Consider the following 18,551-nt stretch of genomic DNA (forward strand, 5'->3'; position numbering starts at 1 on the left):
CCATCCGACTCGGCCAGGACTTTACAGGAAGCCGTGGTGCAAGGGAGAACAGGTCACACGAGTGTCTCCTGGTCATTTGCGATCTCTCCGGCAGAGTTTGCTGTGGCCGTTCCCCTGCCTTCCTCTTCTCGGCTCCTCCCCGTCTATTTATCAACTCTGTGACGGGTCACGTTATCGGAGGGGGGCAGTCGGTGTGGAAGCGCTGAGCTCCTTGCCGACGACTCACAGTCTGCCTGCACTTACCATTAGATATTACTCACAGAGTTGACGGGAAAGCGAAAGCAGCCGAACAAAAGCCGGGATTCTGGTGAATAAAAAACCCTCCCCAGCGTGGAGCGGTGCGTCGGACAGGCTGCTGGAACCTGACCGAGGGAGCCGGAGCTCACCGCGGGCTGGATGCGAAGCTCTACGGCATTATAGGTGCACCGGAGTCCGCCGACGACATGGAGAATAAATAGTTGGTAACGTTGCTTTTATCCCATAAGAACACATCTGTTTCATTTGAACGCTGAAGAGCTTCGCTGACATGAGGCGAGAGGGTCCTCGCGTTGAGTGAGGCGTCAGTGGAGCCCGGTGTGACAGGGTATCAGACGGGGTCCCGTTTCCAGCGCTCCTCCGCAGCAAGTTGTCACTTGCTCTCCACAACGCCACAGCTTGTATCGTCCTGTGGCGAATTTACCAAATTCACGAGCCACATGTGATATTAGCATCGTGCCCAATGTGAAGCGTGTTATTATGACGTTAGTTTAATATGTGTTGTCGAAGTTTGACTGCGGCTGCACTTGGTTTGAGTTAATCTTACCTGTTCCTCTAAAGTCAGCTAATGCTCCATTAGCTAATTGTGTTATTGTGACTCTTCTTCATGCGCTTTACCTCCAAAAGATTTTCTCCACCTGTGTGTTTGCTTGTCCCACATCTTTCTGTGTGAACTACAGTAGAAATAAGACTGTGGTAGTATTCATAAGGGGGTTTCTTGTTTTAAAAAGAGTCAGTTTTTAGGAAATAATCCTCAGTTTCTGCTCCTTTTTAGTCGCGAAACGTCAGTTTGGATCCAGCCAAAGTCATGGATGCAAGTTGGAAAAACTGCTTCGAAGAGGAGCTCCTGTGTCCCATTTGCCTGAATGTCTTTGAGGAGCCCATCCAGCTGCCGTGCAAGCACAACTTCTGCAAGGGTTGCATCTCTGAGGCTTGGGCCAAGGACAGCGCTGCGGTCCGCTGTCCCGAATGCAACCATGACTACGACCAGAAACCCACACTGGAGAAGAACTTCAAGCTCGCCAACATAGTGAAGCGGTTTAACGCCTTGAACACTGAGAAAGTCCCTGCTGCGCTGCACTGCGTCCTCTGCAGACGGGGCCCCCCGCTGCCCGTGCGGAAGGTCTGCCTGCGCTGTAAGGAACCCTGCTGCCAAACTCATATCCAGACGCACCTACAGCAGCCGTGTGCAGCCCCGGGACACCTGTTAGTTGACGCAGAGGAGCTGAGTGCTTGGACCTGTCCCAGTCATGAGGAGTACAGGCTGCTCCACTGTGAGGAAGAGCAGGTGGCTCTGTGTCCATTCTGCTGCATCTCTCACTGCACAAACCAAAGACACACGGTCTGCGATGTGGATACCCAACGCATACAAATGCAGGTACGTAAATTGCACCAACACCTCGCTCACCCCTTCTCTTGAGTTGACTTGATGGATGCACTTTCTTCCACAGATTTGTCTTTGAATCTCGAGGAAACAAGCATTTATTTCAGTTCGTCAGTCTACAAAGGCCCCCTCTCTTTGCCTCCTCTTTTAATCTTATCTGATGTGAGGCGACTGGACAGGTGAAAGCCACCCCTCGGGCTAGACGGGAGCGCACACACATGCACACAGCGCGCAGGCATACGTCACACGCTGCTTTTAACCTTGATCAAGCCGCACATTCCACACCGCCACGCCTTCACATTAGCCGCCCTGTGCCCTCGGGTAAGTGCTGTGATGCAATCTGCATCCACCGGAAATGATGACCCCTGTGAAGCGGGGGCGGAGCCGCATGTAGTTTGTTTGTGTTAGCTGCCGTGATGGGTTTCAGGATTTGTTGATGAGGTAATGCGCACTGGCAGGGCTTTAGGTGCCGATAAATGAACTGACATCCTGCTTTTGAGACGGAAATGTGGGGATTCGTGACAGTGTTCACAAGCCAAGTTTGCATTTCAGCTATTCCCTCATGCTCAGGGAGGCGAAAGGGAGGAAAATGGATTCCACAGTATGTGTGTTAATCTAACTGGCAACAAGTGACTAATGATCTGTCTTGGCAGGGTTGACCTCAGGATGCACAGAGGAATTCGTCTCACATGAGGCCAGGGTGTCATGGCGGTGTCTACTTCTGTATTTTCTTCAGTTTGATACTGTTTTTCAGTTTGCTCTCGTTTCTCAAGTCTAATGTAAGTGGCAAGGTGTAAAAAACAACCACCCACACTGCCTCATGCATATTTCTTCCCTGTTCCTCCCTATCTGTGAAGGGGCGGGAGTGAGAATCAGATTAGTTTTAGCATCTGCCATGTTGCGGTCTTGTTGATACGTTCAGTGATCGTATTATTCCAGTTGGGAAAGTTACAGGCGCATTTCTTTCCAGTGTGTGCGTCGCAAAGTTCTAAATCTGTTCGAGTCTTCGGTGCAAACTGTTGCTCTGGTTCGGAGCTATTATTGGGACAAAAGATGTCTGTTCAGCCCTTTCCACAGCTGCTCTCTACACACACATGCACACACCCACCCATCTTTCTTTTCTTTTCCTCGCTGTATGTTCGCAGTGTAAATGGAGTTATCCAGTAGTCAGAGGTCCTGGCACTTCTCATAATTACCCCTGTCCGTGCTTTGGCCTTCAGACACAGAGTGCGCTCTAATATTGATCAATGTGGCAGTAGCCAAAAGTTAGACTTCTTGAAGTAATGTGAGGCCGGAGTGGCTTCTCTATGTTACTTACTGAAAGGTTGTTCTCCTTGACAGAGCTGTGGTCTATTTTGGTAAAAAGGATTTTAAATTCCCCTGGCAGCACTCTTGTTGCTTTTGGGATAAACAAAGAGGGAAAAACCAACATTCATATCTTTGGTTATCTTTGGCTCTCAAAGGAGGCTTTTACAGTAACCTTTTGCAGGCGTGCTGGCAATTTCAAGACGAGAAAGGCAGAGTAATATAATAGTAATGTCGTCCATGGGACCGGCGGAGGAGGACCCCTCCCACACAACCTCACCTTGGTTTTCTCAGGCACCTCAGCAGGAAACCGTCGCTCATGAAAGCTCTGCCGTTTGCAGTTTCTTGTATCTGGGCTGGAGTGAGTCAGTCCCTCAGAATGCTGAGGGCAGTCCATTGACATCAGACGTGGGGAATAGTTGTCAGTTGATTGTGAAAGAGGCTCTCTGTTCATTGAGCCTGAGGCTCCTCATTTAAACATGAGCTTCCTGGCAACCCGCGGGTGTCTGGATGCCTAAATAGGACAGTGGGGAAAGTGATCATTGGCGGGTTTAATCTTGATAAAGGTAGGCTTTCACACTGCTACACAGAGATCAGCAACCAGACAGTTCCCTCCTGTCCCCTCATGCTATTTCAAGCACACATCAAGACAGGAAGGCAATTGGAGGAAACATGGCAAAATGAGGAAGACGCAGTTGTTGAGCAGAAGCATCCAGGCACAGAAAAGCTGTTGCCATTATGTGAAGCCAAGTCGCATAAAGCAGTTCATGCACCGTTTACGACAGCAACAACCCAACAAAGTGGTCTTTCCTGTTTTTTGTCAATACAACACTCACGCAGAAGGTACCACTGAACTGCACTGAGTTCAGACAGTGATTATTAATGCAAGAGTGCTGTCTGAAAACTTTTAAAGTGTTGTGCATACAGTGCATGGAACAAGAACCACAGCCAACTAACTGGTTACAGAGCGAGCTTGCAGGGCAGAGTCAGTCATTATGTGTGATATCAGATTGTTTGAAGAGGGCTGTTTCAGTAAGCTGCCCGCATAAGCAAGATGAAGTACAGGTGTGGGATGTGTTTTCAGTGTGTGACAAGGAGGCACAGACAAATGTGTGTTGATTATATACTGTACATAGCAAGTGTTAAGTGTTTCTAACCTAATAACATTAGCTAGAACATTAGCTGCTAACGGTTGCTAGTTAGCCATAGATTGTCTACTCGACTGTATCTTTAAGACCTGACACGCGTGATGAATACATGTTTATGAAAACATTTGGCTTCAGTGCATCATTTAAATGTTTTCGGAGTCTCCTCCTCCTCCTCCTCCTCGTTTGCTGGCGAATTGCAGCATTTTCCCGAAGACGAACTCCATCAACTTACCACCTCAGCCCTGTGATCATGCTATGTGACCTCATCGGTGATGTATTAAGTAGATCAGGATGTGCTATGAACCATTCGTCAAACATAACCCGCTCACCCAGCGCAGCCGTCTTAATAATTCTACAATCCTTGTGCGTGCTGGTAGAACATGTGATACAAACGATTACTACGTTGCTCCCCCTGTGCCATCATTGTTCATCAACTCCTCTGGGTATCTTTAAAGTGCAACCACTGTAAACAAACATGTTGCACACACTGTCAGTTGCTCCCAAGATGATGGACAGGTCATTTAATGCACAAAGCAATAATTGGTAAGAAATATATAACCAACACACAGATGCTGTTTTTCCCACAGAAACTATTAACTTCTTTATATGAATTTAGCTCAAGTTTATATGCTCCAAAAGTGAAGAATTGGCAAGGTGTGTGGTGCTGAGCTTGCAGCTACAGGGAAAGTATCTGAGTGCTTTCTTAGCTCAGTTTCTGACCATGAGAATTAGAGAAGAAAGTGTAGCTGTCAGTTATAATCCTCCAAACTAAAAATTTAACAACATACAGTTACCTTAAGGTAGGCTTGTTGCCCCAGCATCTGTATAATTTATCATTTTATGATGCTGGGTTTGCTTCAGCAGCTCAGGTTAGTCCTCGCATCTCGTGCTCACGCCGTATAGTCCTCGGCATCACAAACCGTGAAGTAAAATGCCCTCTTGATTTCCCGAGAGGGAACCCCCATTAACACTGACAGTCAACACTGCAATATGGAAGCAGCAATTAATGCGCGATCATATTACTGGAAATGCAGTTTTCTTATAAGCACTTAAAGCTGCACTGATCAATATTTTTATCCGAGCGATAGATCAAATGACTGTGCAATGCGAGAGTGGTTGGTCTTTGTGACAAACCCACAGAGAATTATCACCCGACTCTGCAGTTCCCCACAGCTCTGTGCAGCTTTTCACCATCTTTAAGTTAATTCTTTTGGTTTTATGGCCTTGTGGCAACTTTTTGTTGATTTAGTCAAACTCTCATCAGCAACATTTCCAGCCACAGCAGGCAGCGAGACAAAAACCTTTGATAAACCTACTGTACACTACCAGCCCAGCTCCAAAGAGCAGACTGACAAAGTTAGCGACTGGCTAGTGTTGAAGTTCGCTGACTACGGAGCCAAAGAGTGGCCAGAGAGGCCAAAAATATATGTACTGTTTATATTGAGGCCATGTTTTACTTCATACGAATTGTATCTCGTGTTGGTGCAATAGCAATTCAAGCCCTCAATGTAGTAAAAGGTGGCCTTGATATAAATATTTTTTGTACCCTTGTAGCGACTGTTTCTATTACTTGGTGAAAATGTGGAGCATTGCATTGTGGGATTGTTAGTAGAAAGTAGTGTTGCACACATGGACAACATTTCTTTCCATTGTGGAGCTTTTGGAAACTGTACAGCAGATAAATTCATATGCTCAGGCTGACAGTAAATATAGTGCAGAATGTAGTAAATAGAGAATGAGTAGCTAATTCTGCAGAGCATTTAGCCGCTAAGAAGCCAGATGTGAGTTGGTAGAGACCAAAACAGAGCTAAAAGGAGAGTGAATATTAGACCGGCACTTGTCGGGTGGCCAGAGAGACATGAGTCAGAATAAATTTAATTGTCGGTCTTAGTCTGGTGGATGTGAAATCAGGCAACTGTTAGCTAAAACATTCACCAACCACTTGATATGGTGATAGTTAGTGTAGTGCTTACAGGTTGTTTTGGCCTGCGGCCCAAAAAGTATTTTATGCTGCTTTGAGAGTTTAAATACTAAATAGTTTATGTTGTTTTCTCTTAATAGTGATTCCATCCCCAATAGTCCAAAATCTGTGGCATAACGCAAGGTATCTTAAATTAATACATGACCTGGAGAAGAGAGAAACATTTCTGCCTTTTCACAGATGACAAAACCATCAGCAGTTTTGAAGTCTATGCAAAAGAGGGTGCAGTATTATCTTTTTGTCTTTTTGTTGTAGAAACTAGGCAGACTGTTGGAAGTGTTCGCTGTGGTATAGTATGATGGCCAGCCAGTTGTTGTACATGAGTGTTGTAAGCAGCTGAAGAGGCCTGTTGCTGTGATACCACAATGCAGCTACCCTGAAACTCGCTCACTAGAGACCGCAGGAATGTCCTCATTCTCCCTATCTCTCTCTTTCCCTTCAAACTTTCTCTCTGCTGGTTTCACTCTCTTTTTGTATGTCTTTCTCACTTTCTTTCTGTCCGTTCTTGGCATGTGCAAGCAGAGCCCCACAGCACTTTGCCTTTGCTGCCTTTCCCTTCTCTCGCATGCACGATCACGCGGAGGGAGAGAAGCGACCCCGGCGTTATGCACACAGACATGACAATCTGTCACTGACACAGAGGCCAATGCAAACAATGGGAGCAATGCATGTGGCCAACTGAGAAAGCAGAGAGGGCTAGAGACAGGCCCGCTTTTTGCTTCCTCCCTGCTCCCTCACATGCACATTAGCCTCCACATATAAATACATACACAAGGGTTTGTTGCCATGACAGCAGGTTTGCTCTTACTTGAGCGTGGTGAGTTTCCCGTGCAGACACAGTTCATTAAAACGCGTACCTGCCCTCCCCTGTTCCTAGTTAGCTGTCAGCCTGTGACTGTAGATTGATTTCCATCTCCTGCAGTAAATGGGGAAGGATTATGTTTACCGGCTCTTTTACTGGCTTTTTGCACACTGATTCAGCCCACAGAGGAAGTAGGCTGGTCCCGACAATAGGCTTCACTTGATGTAGCACGGTCCCTGTTAAACTACATCAGATGTATTTGTGCAATTGTGTTTGCCTTTGCTGGTGCTCTCCTAATGGGTAAATGCACGTGGTTGTCGCTGGCAGCTGTTTCCTCAGTCTCATCAGGATTGTGTAGGAGGTTGTTTCAGTGGCTAATGAACAGCACCCAGGTTTGCTGAGGTCACACCAGAGGCCTGAGTTTTAAGTCAGAGTTTGTATTTATTTATTTCCTTATTTCTTTCTATTTTCAGTCTGCCTCGTTGTGGTTCATCTGTCCAATCCATCTCTCGCATGTCATCTCTCCACAGGCCATGCTAATGAGGCAGCAAGACAGACTGGAGGGTCGTGTTCAGAACATCGATGAGCAGCTCACCAAGCTGGAGTCAGACAAGACACTGATGAGGGTACAGTACGACACACACATTGTGAATACTTACAGGGATGCCGTTCTGAACACGGTCAGTGCACTTCTCTGTGCTGTTATTTTATCTACACTGTGCTGGAATGAAATGACTCTCAACCTTTGTTCGGGGTTGGAAAATGAAAAGACAATGTAATTTATCTCGAGCTTCGAATAGTTAGTGCATAATGGTGGAAAATGCATTTTACAAATGACGCAGTCTTGAACAAGGAAAGCACAGATTCTACAAAATGAAGCAAGAAAAAATATACTGTCATATGCACTTACTGAACTAATCAATTCATTACTAGGTATTGATCCATAATTTGTTTGTTTTTTTCATCCTAGGTCTTCCCTTGCTTTCTGCTGAACGGTGTTAATGATAATTCATGTAGATTAGCTGCTTATGCTAATAAATTGCAAAAACAATTGGTAAAAAAGGCAAAGTTGTTAAAATTGCCGGTCCAGCATTTTAATTTTGCGCTTTCAGGGGGGCTGGCATAAATTGGATTAAAGAACGAGTGTCAAACTTGATGAAACCAAAAGGGATGACCCTTCAGTCATTTTTGTCAGACTTGACAAAAGCTCCTCCAGAGCAGGCTGGGTTGTACTCTCCATTGCTTATTTTGATATGTAAAAGAGATGACTGTGCGTGCATGTGTTTGCTAATCAACTTGTCTCCAACCTGTCCTCTCTCCTCAGGACACAGTGTCTGAGCTGGTGGAGCGTGTGAGAGCCCAGTATCAGAGGATGCATGCGCTGCTAGACTCGAACCAGGCTGAAACTGTGCAGATGCTTGAAAGCACTTTCACCGTGTATGTGAGGAAAAACTCCCAGCAGGTTCTGCAGCTCAACGAGAAGCGCCAGGAGGCGGAAAAACTCCTGAGCACAGTGCAGACGTTCTTCCAAAGATCAGACAGCATTAACTTCATGAAGGTACAAATCTGCACTTCTCTCTCTCATTTCTTCCGCATGCATTCATGTCTGCACAAACACTTGATACAAACACTGGAGAATGGTTTACAGTATCCACAGAATCTAATGTAGGACTTTTAACTGTCACACACACAAACATTGATGCACATACACAATGTACATAGGCAGACCTCAACAGGCCGAGTGTCTTTGTGTTCCTCTGTTGTCCTCTAGTAGCTGTTAGTGAGACCTTTAGAGGCAGATGAATGCTGAATGACTTGTTCGTCCTGTCGTCTTTTTCAGAACACAAAACCTTACCAGCTGCTAATGGACAGGTAAGCATTTCTATTCTATTTTACTTTACTGGTGTGTGATTGCGTTTAGTATTCATCGGCAAGCAACTAGCATTGTTTGGTATTATATTAAATGGTTAGAGATCGTGGTCATTTGATACTCTTGTGCTCTTTTCTTTCTATTTCATTGAACTAACCAGTGATGCTTTCATGTGCACTAGTGGTGCACTGACTCTTTTTCTGCTGCCATTAAGATTAGAACATTGAATAATCAAATATTCTCCTCCCAGTCACAATTTAGTTTTCATATATTTAAAACCAGAGAATTGTCCATGCAAAAGTAACCTGTACAAACTGGGAAAAACCCTAGTAAATCAAGAGAAATATGCATTCAACTGCATGTTATCTCTCTGCCTATTGTTTACATAGTCCTGCTCCAAGTGTGCATGTATAAATGAGACGTGTGTACTTCACTATTGCATGTAAGGTAAATATTTGTTGACAGTCTTCCAGTGAAATAAAACTCAAGTGTCAAAGTTCAGATTGCGTCTCGACCAAGGGTTCAAACGGCTTATTGAATCTGGTCAGAGTATTTTGTATTTGTGTCTGTTTTTTAGGTCAAACTCACACCTGACTGGTTCCATCCCTCCACTCAGAGTGGGCCAGCTCACCTCTCATCATTTGCTCGGCGAACTCTCAATAAGAGAGAAGAACCTGCAGAAGATGTTGGAGGGTGAGAAAACATTGCTACGTAAAGAGCAGCGAAAAATGTATTTGTGTAACTTCTGTCAGAAATAACTGTCTCTTTCTTCACCACTACTTGCAATTCTCAGAGCCATTCAATGCGGCGCCTATTCTTGAGATTGTCCAGTCTCACTGCAGCTCTGCTGGCCCCCACATGGGCACAAGTTCGGGACTACAGAAGAGGAAATATGGCATGGCTTTCCTGGAGAGTAGCACAGCGAACTCCACCTCCCAGAATCCTCCACCATTGCTCTACAGCAGCAAAAAACCCTTCCTTGCTGACCAGAGCCATCATGCTTCATCCCTGTATTCTTCTGAAGGCCTCTCCCAGAATCCTCAGGCTGGCCCCGGCCATAGCCGACTCCTTGACACTTCAGCCCATCACATGGTGGGTCTAGGGTCCAGCTCTGGCCACCACTCAGGGACCATATTCCCCCCCTCCCACTACCCCAGCGGAGGCGCCTCGCAACAAGCCATGTACGAGGGGAGGAAAGTACTGATGTGCACTCTGAATAACTGCTGCTGCTCCAGGGCCCCCGCTGCTCGTGCCCGGCCTCCGTACCCAGGATCGGACTCCTTCCCCTCCATGACTTCTCAGGAGTTTCCCCCACATGCCCCGCTGCCTGCAAGCCAGCCACTGCAGCATTTTCCCATGAGGGGGCTGATGGAAGCCTCACAGACAGCCAGGCACCCTGAGTTCTACGGGCTGTACGGCCAGTCTTCAACCAAGCATTACGGGACCAAGTAATAAACCACAATCAGCATTTGTTCTGTTGTATTAAATTGGATTAGGCATCAGAATTTCCATATTTGCTTTTCGTTCCTTTTCATTTATGTTCAGAGATGTGTTGTCAGTATGTGTCTCCAGTGCGCCTCCTTGATAATGTTATGTTGAAATTTACTTGACCCCATTTCTGGGAAACAGTGCCCTGTTAGCTTTGGTAGCCCTGTTTACTTCCTCAATCACAGTAGACAGTAGTAATGCTCTAATCTGACAGCACAAGTTTGTATTTTTATTTATTTTCTGTTTCAATTCGACTGGAAGTGCTAGTGTGAATAATGTAGTCTTAAATCCATTCAAGCAGTGAACTAAAGAAACAACATATCCTTCATCACGGGTCCTGACATGGGACTCCAGAGACTTCAGTGCCTAAAAAGACTGTTAACACGCTCTTATTGTACTTGCAAGTTCCTAGCTCTTGATTATTTCCTGTTTGCGGCTGAAAGCATGCAGGGAGCCTCTCCGTGCACTCCAAAGTCCATGTGGCTTTAGAAACACACTGGACTACAAATGCTTGTCAGGTTTTTCATGAATTTTTATACAAGATTATGAATAAACTGAAACCAGTGGAAAATATTGAATAAACAGGCATATTAATTTACCTTTTTGTTGTAATTTAAGCATTGGTTTACAGATTTTAAAGGGTTTTATCCATACTTACACAGTAGTCTGTACTCTAAACCCAGTGACACATTTGTTATTTTAAACATCATGTTTGATTATAGTTGGAGGTCTGTTTGAAGCACATTGTGTGATTTGTTTAGGTTCGGAAGTTTTACAGTTTGACTCACTGGGTTATAGTTGAAATGTCAGAGCTTCCTGTTAAAGAAAAGGAAGGCCATTATTGCATCCCACCCTGCAAGTCACCCACAATGTGTTCATAGGTTAAGGCTTGTAAATGTTAAAGCAAGACGCTGCATGACCACATGTTTGAGATCTACTCATTTCAGAGGAATCTCAGGACGGCGGAGGAGGTTTGGACAGTGATTTGTTACAGACCGGGCCACAGCAGGCCCATTATCTGCCAATTTAGGACAGTTCACTTCCTTGTCAACATCCTGGTCTGGGGCAAAATCTCTGTCTCATCCCTCTTTGTCTCATTATTGGAGCTTGTTGTCAAGTTAGGTCAGAGAACAGGAATAACTGATGAGCAGCACCTCCCTCCCCTCGCCTCCGTCTCTGCCTCTCCCGGGGTATCATTTGCCGGGGCTCGGTGTGGAGGAGGAGGGGGAGGAGGGTGAGAGCGGCGGATGATATAAGCGCAGAGTTTTAATGAGGGCTGGGACAGCAGAGTCATCTACTTATCTGTCACTCATACTCCTTTCATCAGCCCCTCCCCCCTGGCACCCCATCCCCAGCAAGATGGCGAGATAGAGGGAGTGAACGAGCCGAGGGGCGGAGTGGAGGGAGGGGAGGAAAAAGTGGGCAATGTTTTAGAGAGGTGGTGGGGAGGGGGATACAGAGCAAGTGAGGCACATCACTTATTTATGGGTTAGAAAATGTTCTGCCCTCCTGTTTTTGTCCCCTTTTCTCTTGTCCAGTCTGGTTTTCGTTTTGTTCTTCTTCATTCAAATTCAGGAGAGTGGATACTGAAATTTCTGACATCCTTTCCACAGAACTCGGCCTCCTTTAGCAGTGAATACATGAGGCAGAGGAGGAGGAGGAGCAGAGCTTTAGTTACAGTGTGGCATGAATCTGACATTTATTGTGTGTGTGTGTGTGTGTGTGTGTGTGTGTGTGTGTGTGTGTAAGCCTATTAGCATTCCCCTTGAGCACTGTTCCTTCTGTGTGTGTGTGTGTGTGTGTGTGTGTTATTAATAAAACATACGGTAGATATCCTGAAGGAGGCCATACCATTAATTTAATCCACATAAATAATTGCATTTATAATTGCATGTCTAAATCAGGCTTGTCATTTTAAACTCTGAACTGGTTAAAATTTCAATGCTCAAGAAGACTTAGTTGGGTTTGAAAAGGGTATAAAACATATTTAAAGTCAGTGTTAAGATTTCTAAAGCAACGTTCTACTGCAGATCATTACACAGTCTAACGGCGCTGCCATTTATCAATCTTATCAATCTTCTATTGGCGTAAACATTAAGCTTGGAATAAGGCACGTAGCTTTGTGTGCGTTGGGTCTGCGGTGCCTCGTGTGCAGGCTCGGTGCAAGTCGGATCCTGTCGTACGAGCGAATGTGTGCTCAGGTGTCAGCGCACGATCAGCCAGTTACTGCATGGTTCCTCATATATGTGCAGAAGTAGGCTCTGCGTGTGTGAGTGTGTGTGCGTGCGCGCTCGGTGAGGTTACATGTAGGGTAAAGGGCGATGCACTTGACAGCTGTGCTCTGTTGTGGCAGGTGTGTTGGAGCTGTATATGTATGAGTACAACACGCCACTGACTGCAACAGGGCATGAGCCTGTAGTGTATGAATGTGTGTGTGTGTGTGTGTTTTCAATGCATGGGGAACTGTCAGCTGTTGTGCAGCTGTTGTTTGTGTGCTTTAGCCAGTGGCTAGAGGTACCATCGGAGTTACAGTGGGCACTGTCTGTTTCATTCACACACACCTTTTCTTACCCAGCATTTATCAGATTATGCATCTTAGAGTGTATTTACGTTTGATGAAACATTGATAGTGTGACAGATGTTTGCATCATAACACGTCAGCGATGTCTCTGTGACATTCGCAGCCACAGGCCCACTGCCGCTCAAGCCTAAAGAGGACGTCTGACAGCAAAGAGGAGATTTTACAACCATTGTGTCTTAAAGAAAAAATCCTCCGTGAAGCAATGAAGAAAACAGCTTCACGATTCACCACGCTGCACCCAGATTAAATAATCAAAGAGGGTCGACACAGTCATATGAGGGTGGGGTGAAACACTTCAGCACAGAATAACTCCTGGAATGCACTGAACTTCACAGACTGGTGATATATAGCAGCTGAGCAGTATCTGAGGGTGGGGTTTTCCTCTGTAACTCAGGCCTTTGATGAACATTATTGACATAGTCCCAATACATTTGCACAGCTTGCCGCTTGCATAACCGGCCGGTCGGTTCAGGATGTGAGAGGTGGCTGACAGCATTAAATTTTGTAGTGTGTGGATGAAATGGGTGGCTATCAGGGCTATTATACACATGCACGCTCACAGTGTTATCAGACCTCCCAATGACTCTGACTGGTACACGGACACATACAGTGCAAGGCACACAGAGCTGCTTTTTTATCAACCATGCAGAATGCTAACCTTCATCTGATAAGGCCTTTGAAATCTGTGCCAAAACTCCAATGCAGGATAGCAGTCTCCACACACACACACACACACACACAAACACATACACACACACTCACAGTGCAAAAACATCAAAGACAAAGAGTTGTGGCCAATGTTTACTGATCTTCAGGTCTATTTTTGCTTATAGAAATCTTTGTAACATATACCAGTCCTTTAGTGAGATTTAGCAGAAGGGAAACACGCAATTTAAATATACGTGTGTGTGTGTGTGTGTGTGTGTGTATATATAAGTCAAAGAAGCAAAGACAGGAAGTGTGTGTGCAGATGAACTGTACCAGGGGAAATGTGTGTTGCGTGTGTGAACATGGCAGGCATTTCAGATCAAAATTAAAGGGCATTTCAGAGTCCCTCTGTGGAGAACTGCTGCATCAGGCGGAGTGAGAATAGAAAGTGGCGTGCTTCAGCTGTTGCCATAGTAACTTTGGACAGAGTGACACATTTAAGTGTCAGAGGTGGAAGCTAATAAAATATCTTTTCTCTAGTACTGCGCTTCTAAATTTGAGTTTATGGTCATTCCCCTTAGTGTTTCCTTTTTTTCCATTTCCATTTTCTGCTTTTATTCCACAGCATTTTTGAGGAAAAACATTCACTTTTTACTCCACTTCCTGTCTCTGAAGGCTGCAGTAGAAATGATAGAAGAGTTATTGTGCCTAAATTTAAACATAAATGTATTCACTTTGGTTCATGTGGTATATATGAAGATTATTGTTGTTAATTAGTCTGTGTGTGTGTGTGTGTGTGTGTGTGTGTGTGTGTGTGTGTGTGGAGAGTGAGGAAGAAAAAGGGTCGTTATATTGGCTGCTCACAATGACATCACTGTCGCGAGACGGCAAACAGGAAGTTGTTTCTGGCAGGTATTTACCAAAGAAATGCCTCACATCACTTCACTTCACCAGTAGATGTACTGTTTGAAGAGGCATGTTTTTAACTGTATTACACTACTTCTGCTTCCTTTGTCTGCCATGTTGACCAGCGTGTGAATGCACTCAGAGGGGGAGCGAGGCGCCACGCAAAATCCCCTTCCAACTGTCTTTCCAGTGTTATTTCACATGAAGACACAAGAAACTCCCCAACTTTGCCTCTATCCAGTTCACTGTAGTGGTATGATTTCTCTTTCTGTATTACTGGTATGTTCATAGTCACTGTACTTTCCGAAATCGTCTTCATCACTTGTGCTGACTGGAGAGACTGAAACACCTTTAACATACAAATGCTAAAAAAACTAAATGATGAAACTATTTGTTTCAGTGAACCAGTGAGGTAAAATGTGTACTTTTTGCATTTTTGTGTTCAAATGTTGGCTAATTTTCTCATAGCAGGATTATAAACAGATGCCAGATAGCAGCCAAGTATGCAGATAATAAAAATATTAGAATGTTTACCTTCTTTAGTACTTTTGTGATATTTTATATAGTTTATTTCCCAATATGCGCGAGTATATTCATCAGTGTGTTATTGCCTTTCAAAGTGAATAGTTTTTACCAGGTGTGTTATGGTGGGCAGGCAAAGCTGAGTGGTTTAGACAGTCAGACATGTCACTTACATAATCAAACTGGCATACAATAAACTACAGGCCCTAAATTAGATGCCACAGCCCACAGTGGGCTGCTTTAGTTAGAGATGCACCATAAATCTGTCCCTTTTTTTTACCTAGTTCTCCCTATAGTGGTCTTAACAATGAACCTCAGCTGCTCTGGCACTGAGCTCAGATTATTTTTATGAGCTGACTGAAACTCTTTTTCAATATCAGTCATAACTGGCCTGCTGCCTAACACCAGGTCAGAGGACTGGTGGACAGCTGCAGGTGGACACGTCCCTGGCAACCGTGGCACATATCTGTCCGGATCCGCTCGGTTGGTATGAACAGGAAGTGCACTGAACTGTGATATGTTGTTTATGAGTGTGTTTGTTTGTGTGAGAGTGGGCACCGCTGAAGAGCAGCTGTTCTACACTGACAAACCATATGACTCTGCTGCCACCTAAACACTTGTGAAGCTGATTGAGCGCATGTCATTTCAGGTGAGCCCAGAACAAGTCCAGAATCACAGTCCACACGTACCGGTGGTTTTAATAATGCTGGTCTTGAGGACTGTGGCTGTGGGCGAGCCAGACTTTCAGCATGTTGGTGAAATGCTGCATCACCTTGTTCTCATCACATGCCAACAGCGTTGCAGTTATTTAATGAGCTATCAATGAGTGACTCACAGCAGCCGTATCTACGATGAGCCGACCTGATGAAGATGGATTCTTCTGGCGTTACTAGATCACTCTCACTGTACTTTCCAATTTGTATTAAGGCCCTGCCCAAAATTAAAAATCAGCCATCCATGTACTGTGTGCTCATCTCTAACACTTCCACAGATCAGCAGTTCTGAGCCCTCTCGTAATGTATTGAAATTAACGAGGCCATCTTTTTGCCAGAAGAAGAAATGTAAATTTGTCCCCAAAGCGCTGTGGCTAAACGCTAATGAGGTAAACATTCCAATCATGTGGTTGATGGATAGACTTGTACTATGTTTCACAAGCTGTTTGGAGACTTGTGACGGCTGTGAAAAGGTGATGTCCTCGCTGTCATATGGACGGACAAACGGGAAACTTAACTGTACAATGAAGAGAAGAATTCTTACTGTCATTCTTAAAACTATAAAAACATTTAATTTCATTTGACATATTATAAATGTGACGGAAAAGCATAAATTCAAAGAATATGTGAAAGAGTTTCAGTGAAGATAAAGCTGACACTGCACTGTCCTACCAATGTCAGGGGAGTCTGCAGAGACGTGTCTAGATTTTTTGTCCCAAGTGAGGTACTAGCTTATACAGGGGTGGCATGGAGTACACACACACACACACACACACACACACACACACACACACATTGGAATAGCATTAATTTACCATTTGCTCTTAGATAAAACATGACAAAATGCTGCTTCTCACATTTAAGACTGAATTGCAGCTATAAACGAAAGTCCGATTTACTCGTCGTTGGAGTTAAGGTCCTACCTCTGACCGGGCAGATAGCCCGTCACAGTTGGCCAATCATAGGCCACAACCTCGACACGCCCTGGAGGTCCATCATGAAGGTAATCTGAGCGACACTGAAGAAAATGTTATGCATCTTCCCGCAAGACAACTACAACAACCTATAATGCGCTTCTCCATGTGAAGGGGCAGATTGTTGTTGCTTATGCTGCAGCCACACACACGCTGCTCTGGACACAGCTGCAACCTCTACACAAAGGTGAGGGCTTAATGCACCACACAGGCACTGGACCATAAAACCCTTACACCTAATAAAAGTGGTGTAAAGGTTCACAAAACTCCCACTCAGCGCACACCAGCTGGATGTGGTTTATGAGTCAGAAAATAAGAAGCAGCAGCACCTGCTCCAAGTCAAGGTGACATTAACTAGTTGGAGGATTGTTACACATTGATTTGCTATCTGTCACATGTTCCCTCCGAGGGTTTTCTCCCTCTGCTGGTCTATAATTCAATGAGTCTACCTCGTGAGCTGAGATACCCTCACGAACTGTGAAAGCACCATCAAAATCCAGAGCAGGTGATGTGAGGATGTCTCTTGCCTTCCCCTCCACCCGGTGGTTACCGGCAACCACCTGGAACAAGCAAGGGCGAGAGCTTGACGATAACACCCTAATAAAGCAAAATCAGTTATTTAAAGCGCCCCTACCCTCCTTGTCTTTGTGCCTTGGTTCCCCCTCAATCCCGCCTCCTTGTTAACAGACGGCTGCCATCAAGGGCATCACACAGGTGGTCATTTGTCATGTTACCATGGCAGCACCTGGCATGACTTAGTTGTCAGGACAGAAAATTGTGGTGGTGTTACCCTCTTATGGACATCTGGTGCTCAGCAGTGTTGCTTATTTAGTATTCTCTCTCGACTTTTCCCCCTCCTGTCCCGCTGTGCCACAGCCGTGCTGCCCATCGTCACACAGAGGCGGCTGAGGGATGATTTCCTGCAGGTGAGTGCAGACAGCTGAACGTGTGCGAAGGAGGTGTGTTTTTTTTTAATGGAGTTTACGTCCGCAGATTATTTTGTTCTTTCAGTTTCAGAGCATCATGTTCCTCCGTGCACCTCTGCGTATTTGCAAATGATGTGGACTGTAACCTCATGCAGCCACATTCTGCAATTTCCCAGCTTGGGATAAATAAAGTATATCTATCTATCAATCTATCAATCTATCTTTCTATCTATCTATCTATCTGCCTTCATAAAGCTTTAACTGATATCATGCTGTCTACTGCTGCCCATCAGCCAATGAGCTACTAATCGTAGGTGATTTATGGTCAGCTTGACCAATCGTTTTCCACAGCACCAGTTGACTTTAGGTCATGGTGCTTTCCAGGGAAGTTATCTGTGTTAAGTCACTCGTCTAGCTCTCAGTTTGTAGCACCTCTATTATTAATTATTGTTAATTTAGCTTTTCTTTTAGCTCGTGGACCCCTTTGACTGAATTCAGATTTGCAACCTTAAAGGTACTGACAGGCTGTTTTTTTCCCCATCAACTTTCTGACTACAAGAAAGAGCACAGAGCTTCATTATTTCACTTGGGAGATGTTTTATATGTATATATATGTCTGAGGCATTGCTTATAAGCCCAGGACCCTGTCAATCAAACTGAGTCATAGTCACCCACTAAGTCATAATGTGAGTGTTACAGTCTTTTTCTGTTCCTGAAAAGTAATTTATTTCATAATGAATAGTTGTAAAGTAATATAAAAACAGTTTTCAGGCTCTATGGTTATTAATTGGTTGTAATTGACTTAAACACAATGTGTCTTCATTACAAACTACTTACCAAACTTAAGTGATCATATAGCTACATAAGATGGATATCATTTAATGCAATAGGCTGGAAATTGTTTTTTTTTGTGTGTGTGTGAATTCAAATTGGAAATAAATGAAAACAAACATTTTCTTGATGCATTCACTACAAACACAAAGTCTTCACATTTATGATGACATATCACATAGAAAAACAGTATTTTGGAACTACAAACAACTGGAAA

At 44.6% G+C, this 18,551-nt stretch overlaps 1 protein-coding gene across 2 annotated transcripts; it reads left to right on the forward strand.

The window, feature by feature from the left end:
* Positions 1 to 193: 193 nt before the first annotated feature.
* Positions 194 to 10,811, forward strand: trim8a (tripartite motif containing 8a). 2 transcript variants are annotated; one of them, XM_041947521.1, is made up of 7 exons: positions 194 to 461; positions 1,031 to 1,633; positions 7,406 to 7,501; positions 8,200 to 8,433; positions 8,716 to 8,747; positions 9,323 to 9,438; positions 9,539 to 10,811. In XM_041947521.1, exons 2-7 carry the CDS (start codon positions 1,064 to 1,066, stop codon positions 10,195 to 10,197), a joined length of 1,707 nt encoding a protein of 568 aa, XP_041803455.1. In that variant the 5' UTR covers positions 194 to 461; positions 1,031 to 1,063; the 3' UTR covers positions 10,198 to 10,811. The 2 variants fall into 2 exon arrangements, with proteins under 2 accessions (XP_041803455.1, XP_041803456.1); XM_041947522.1 differs by having other exon boundaries at positions 194 to 457.
* Positions 10,812 to 18,551: the final 7,740 nt, after the last annotated feature.

This window comes from Chelmon rostratus, chromosome 11, assembly GCF_017976325.1.
Source record: "Chelmon rostratus isolate fCheRos1 chromosome 11, fCheRos1.pri, whole genome shotgun sequence".
Lineage (NCBI taxonomy): Eukaryota > Metazoa > Chordata > Actinopteri > Chaetodontiformes > Chaetodontidae > Chelmon > Chelmon rostratus.

Excerpts from the sequence above, each read along its gene's own strand:
- trim8a (XM_041947521.1), top strand. The coding sequence starts at position 1,064 with ATGGATGCAAGTTGGAAAAACTGCTTCGAAGAGGAGCTCCTGTGTCCC. Across the intron at positions 1,634-7,405 it reads CCCAACGCATACAAATGCAG|GCCATGCTAATGAGGCAGCA; the intron begins GTACGTAAATTG and ends ATCTCTCCACAG. Across the intron at positions 9,439-9,538 it reads CCTGCAGAAGATGTTGGAGG|AGCCATTCAATGCGGCGCCT; the intron begins GTGAGAAAACAT and ends TGCAATTCTCAG.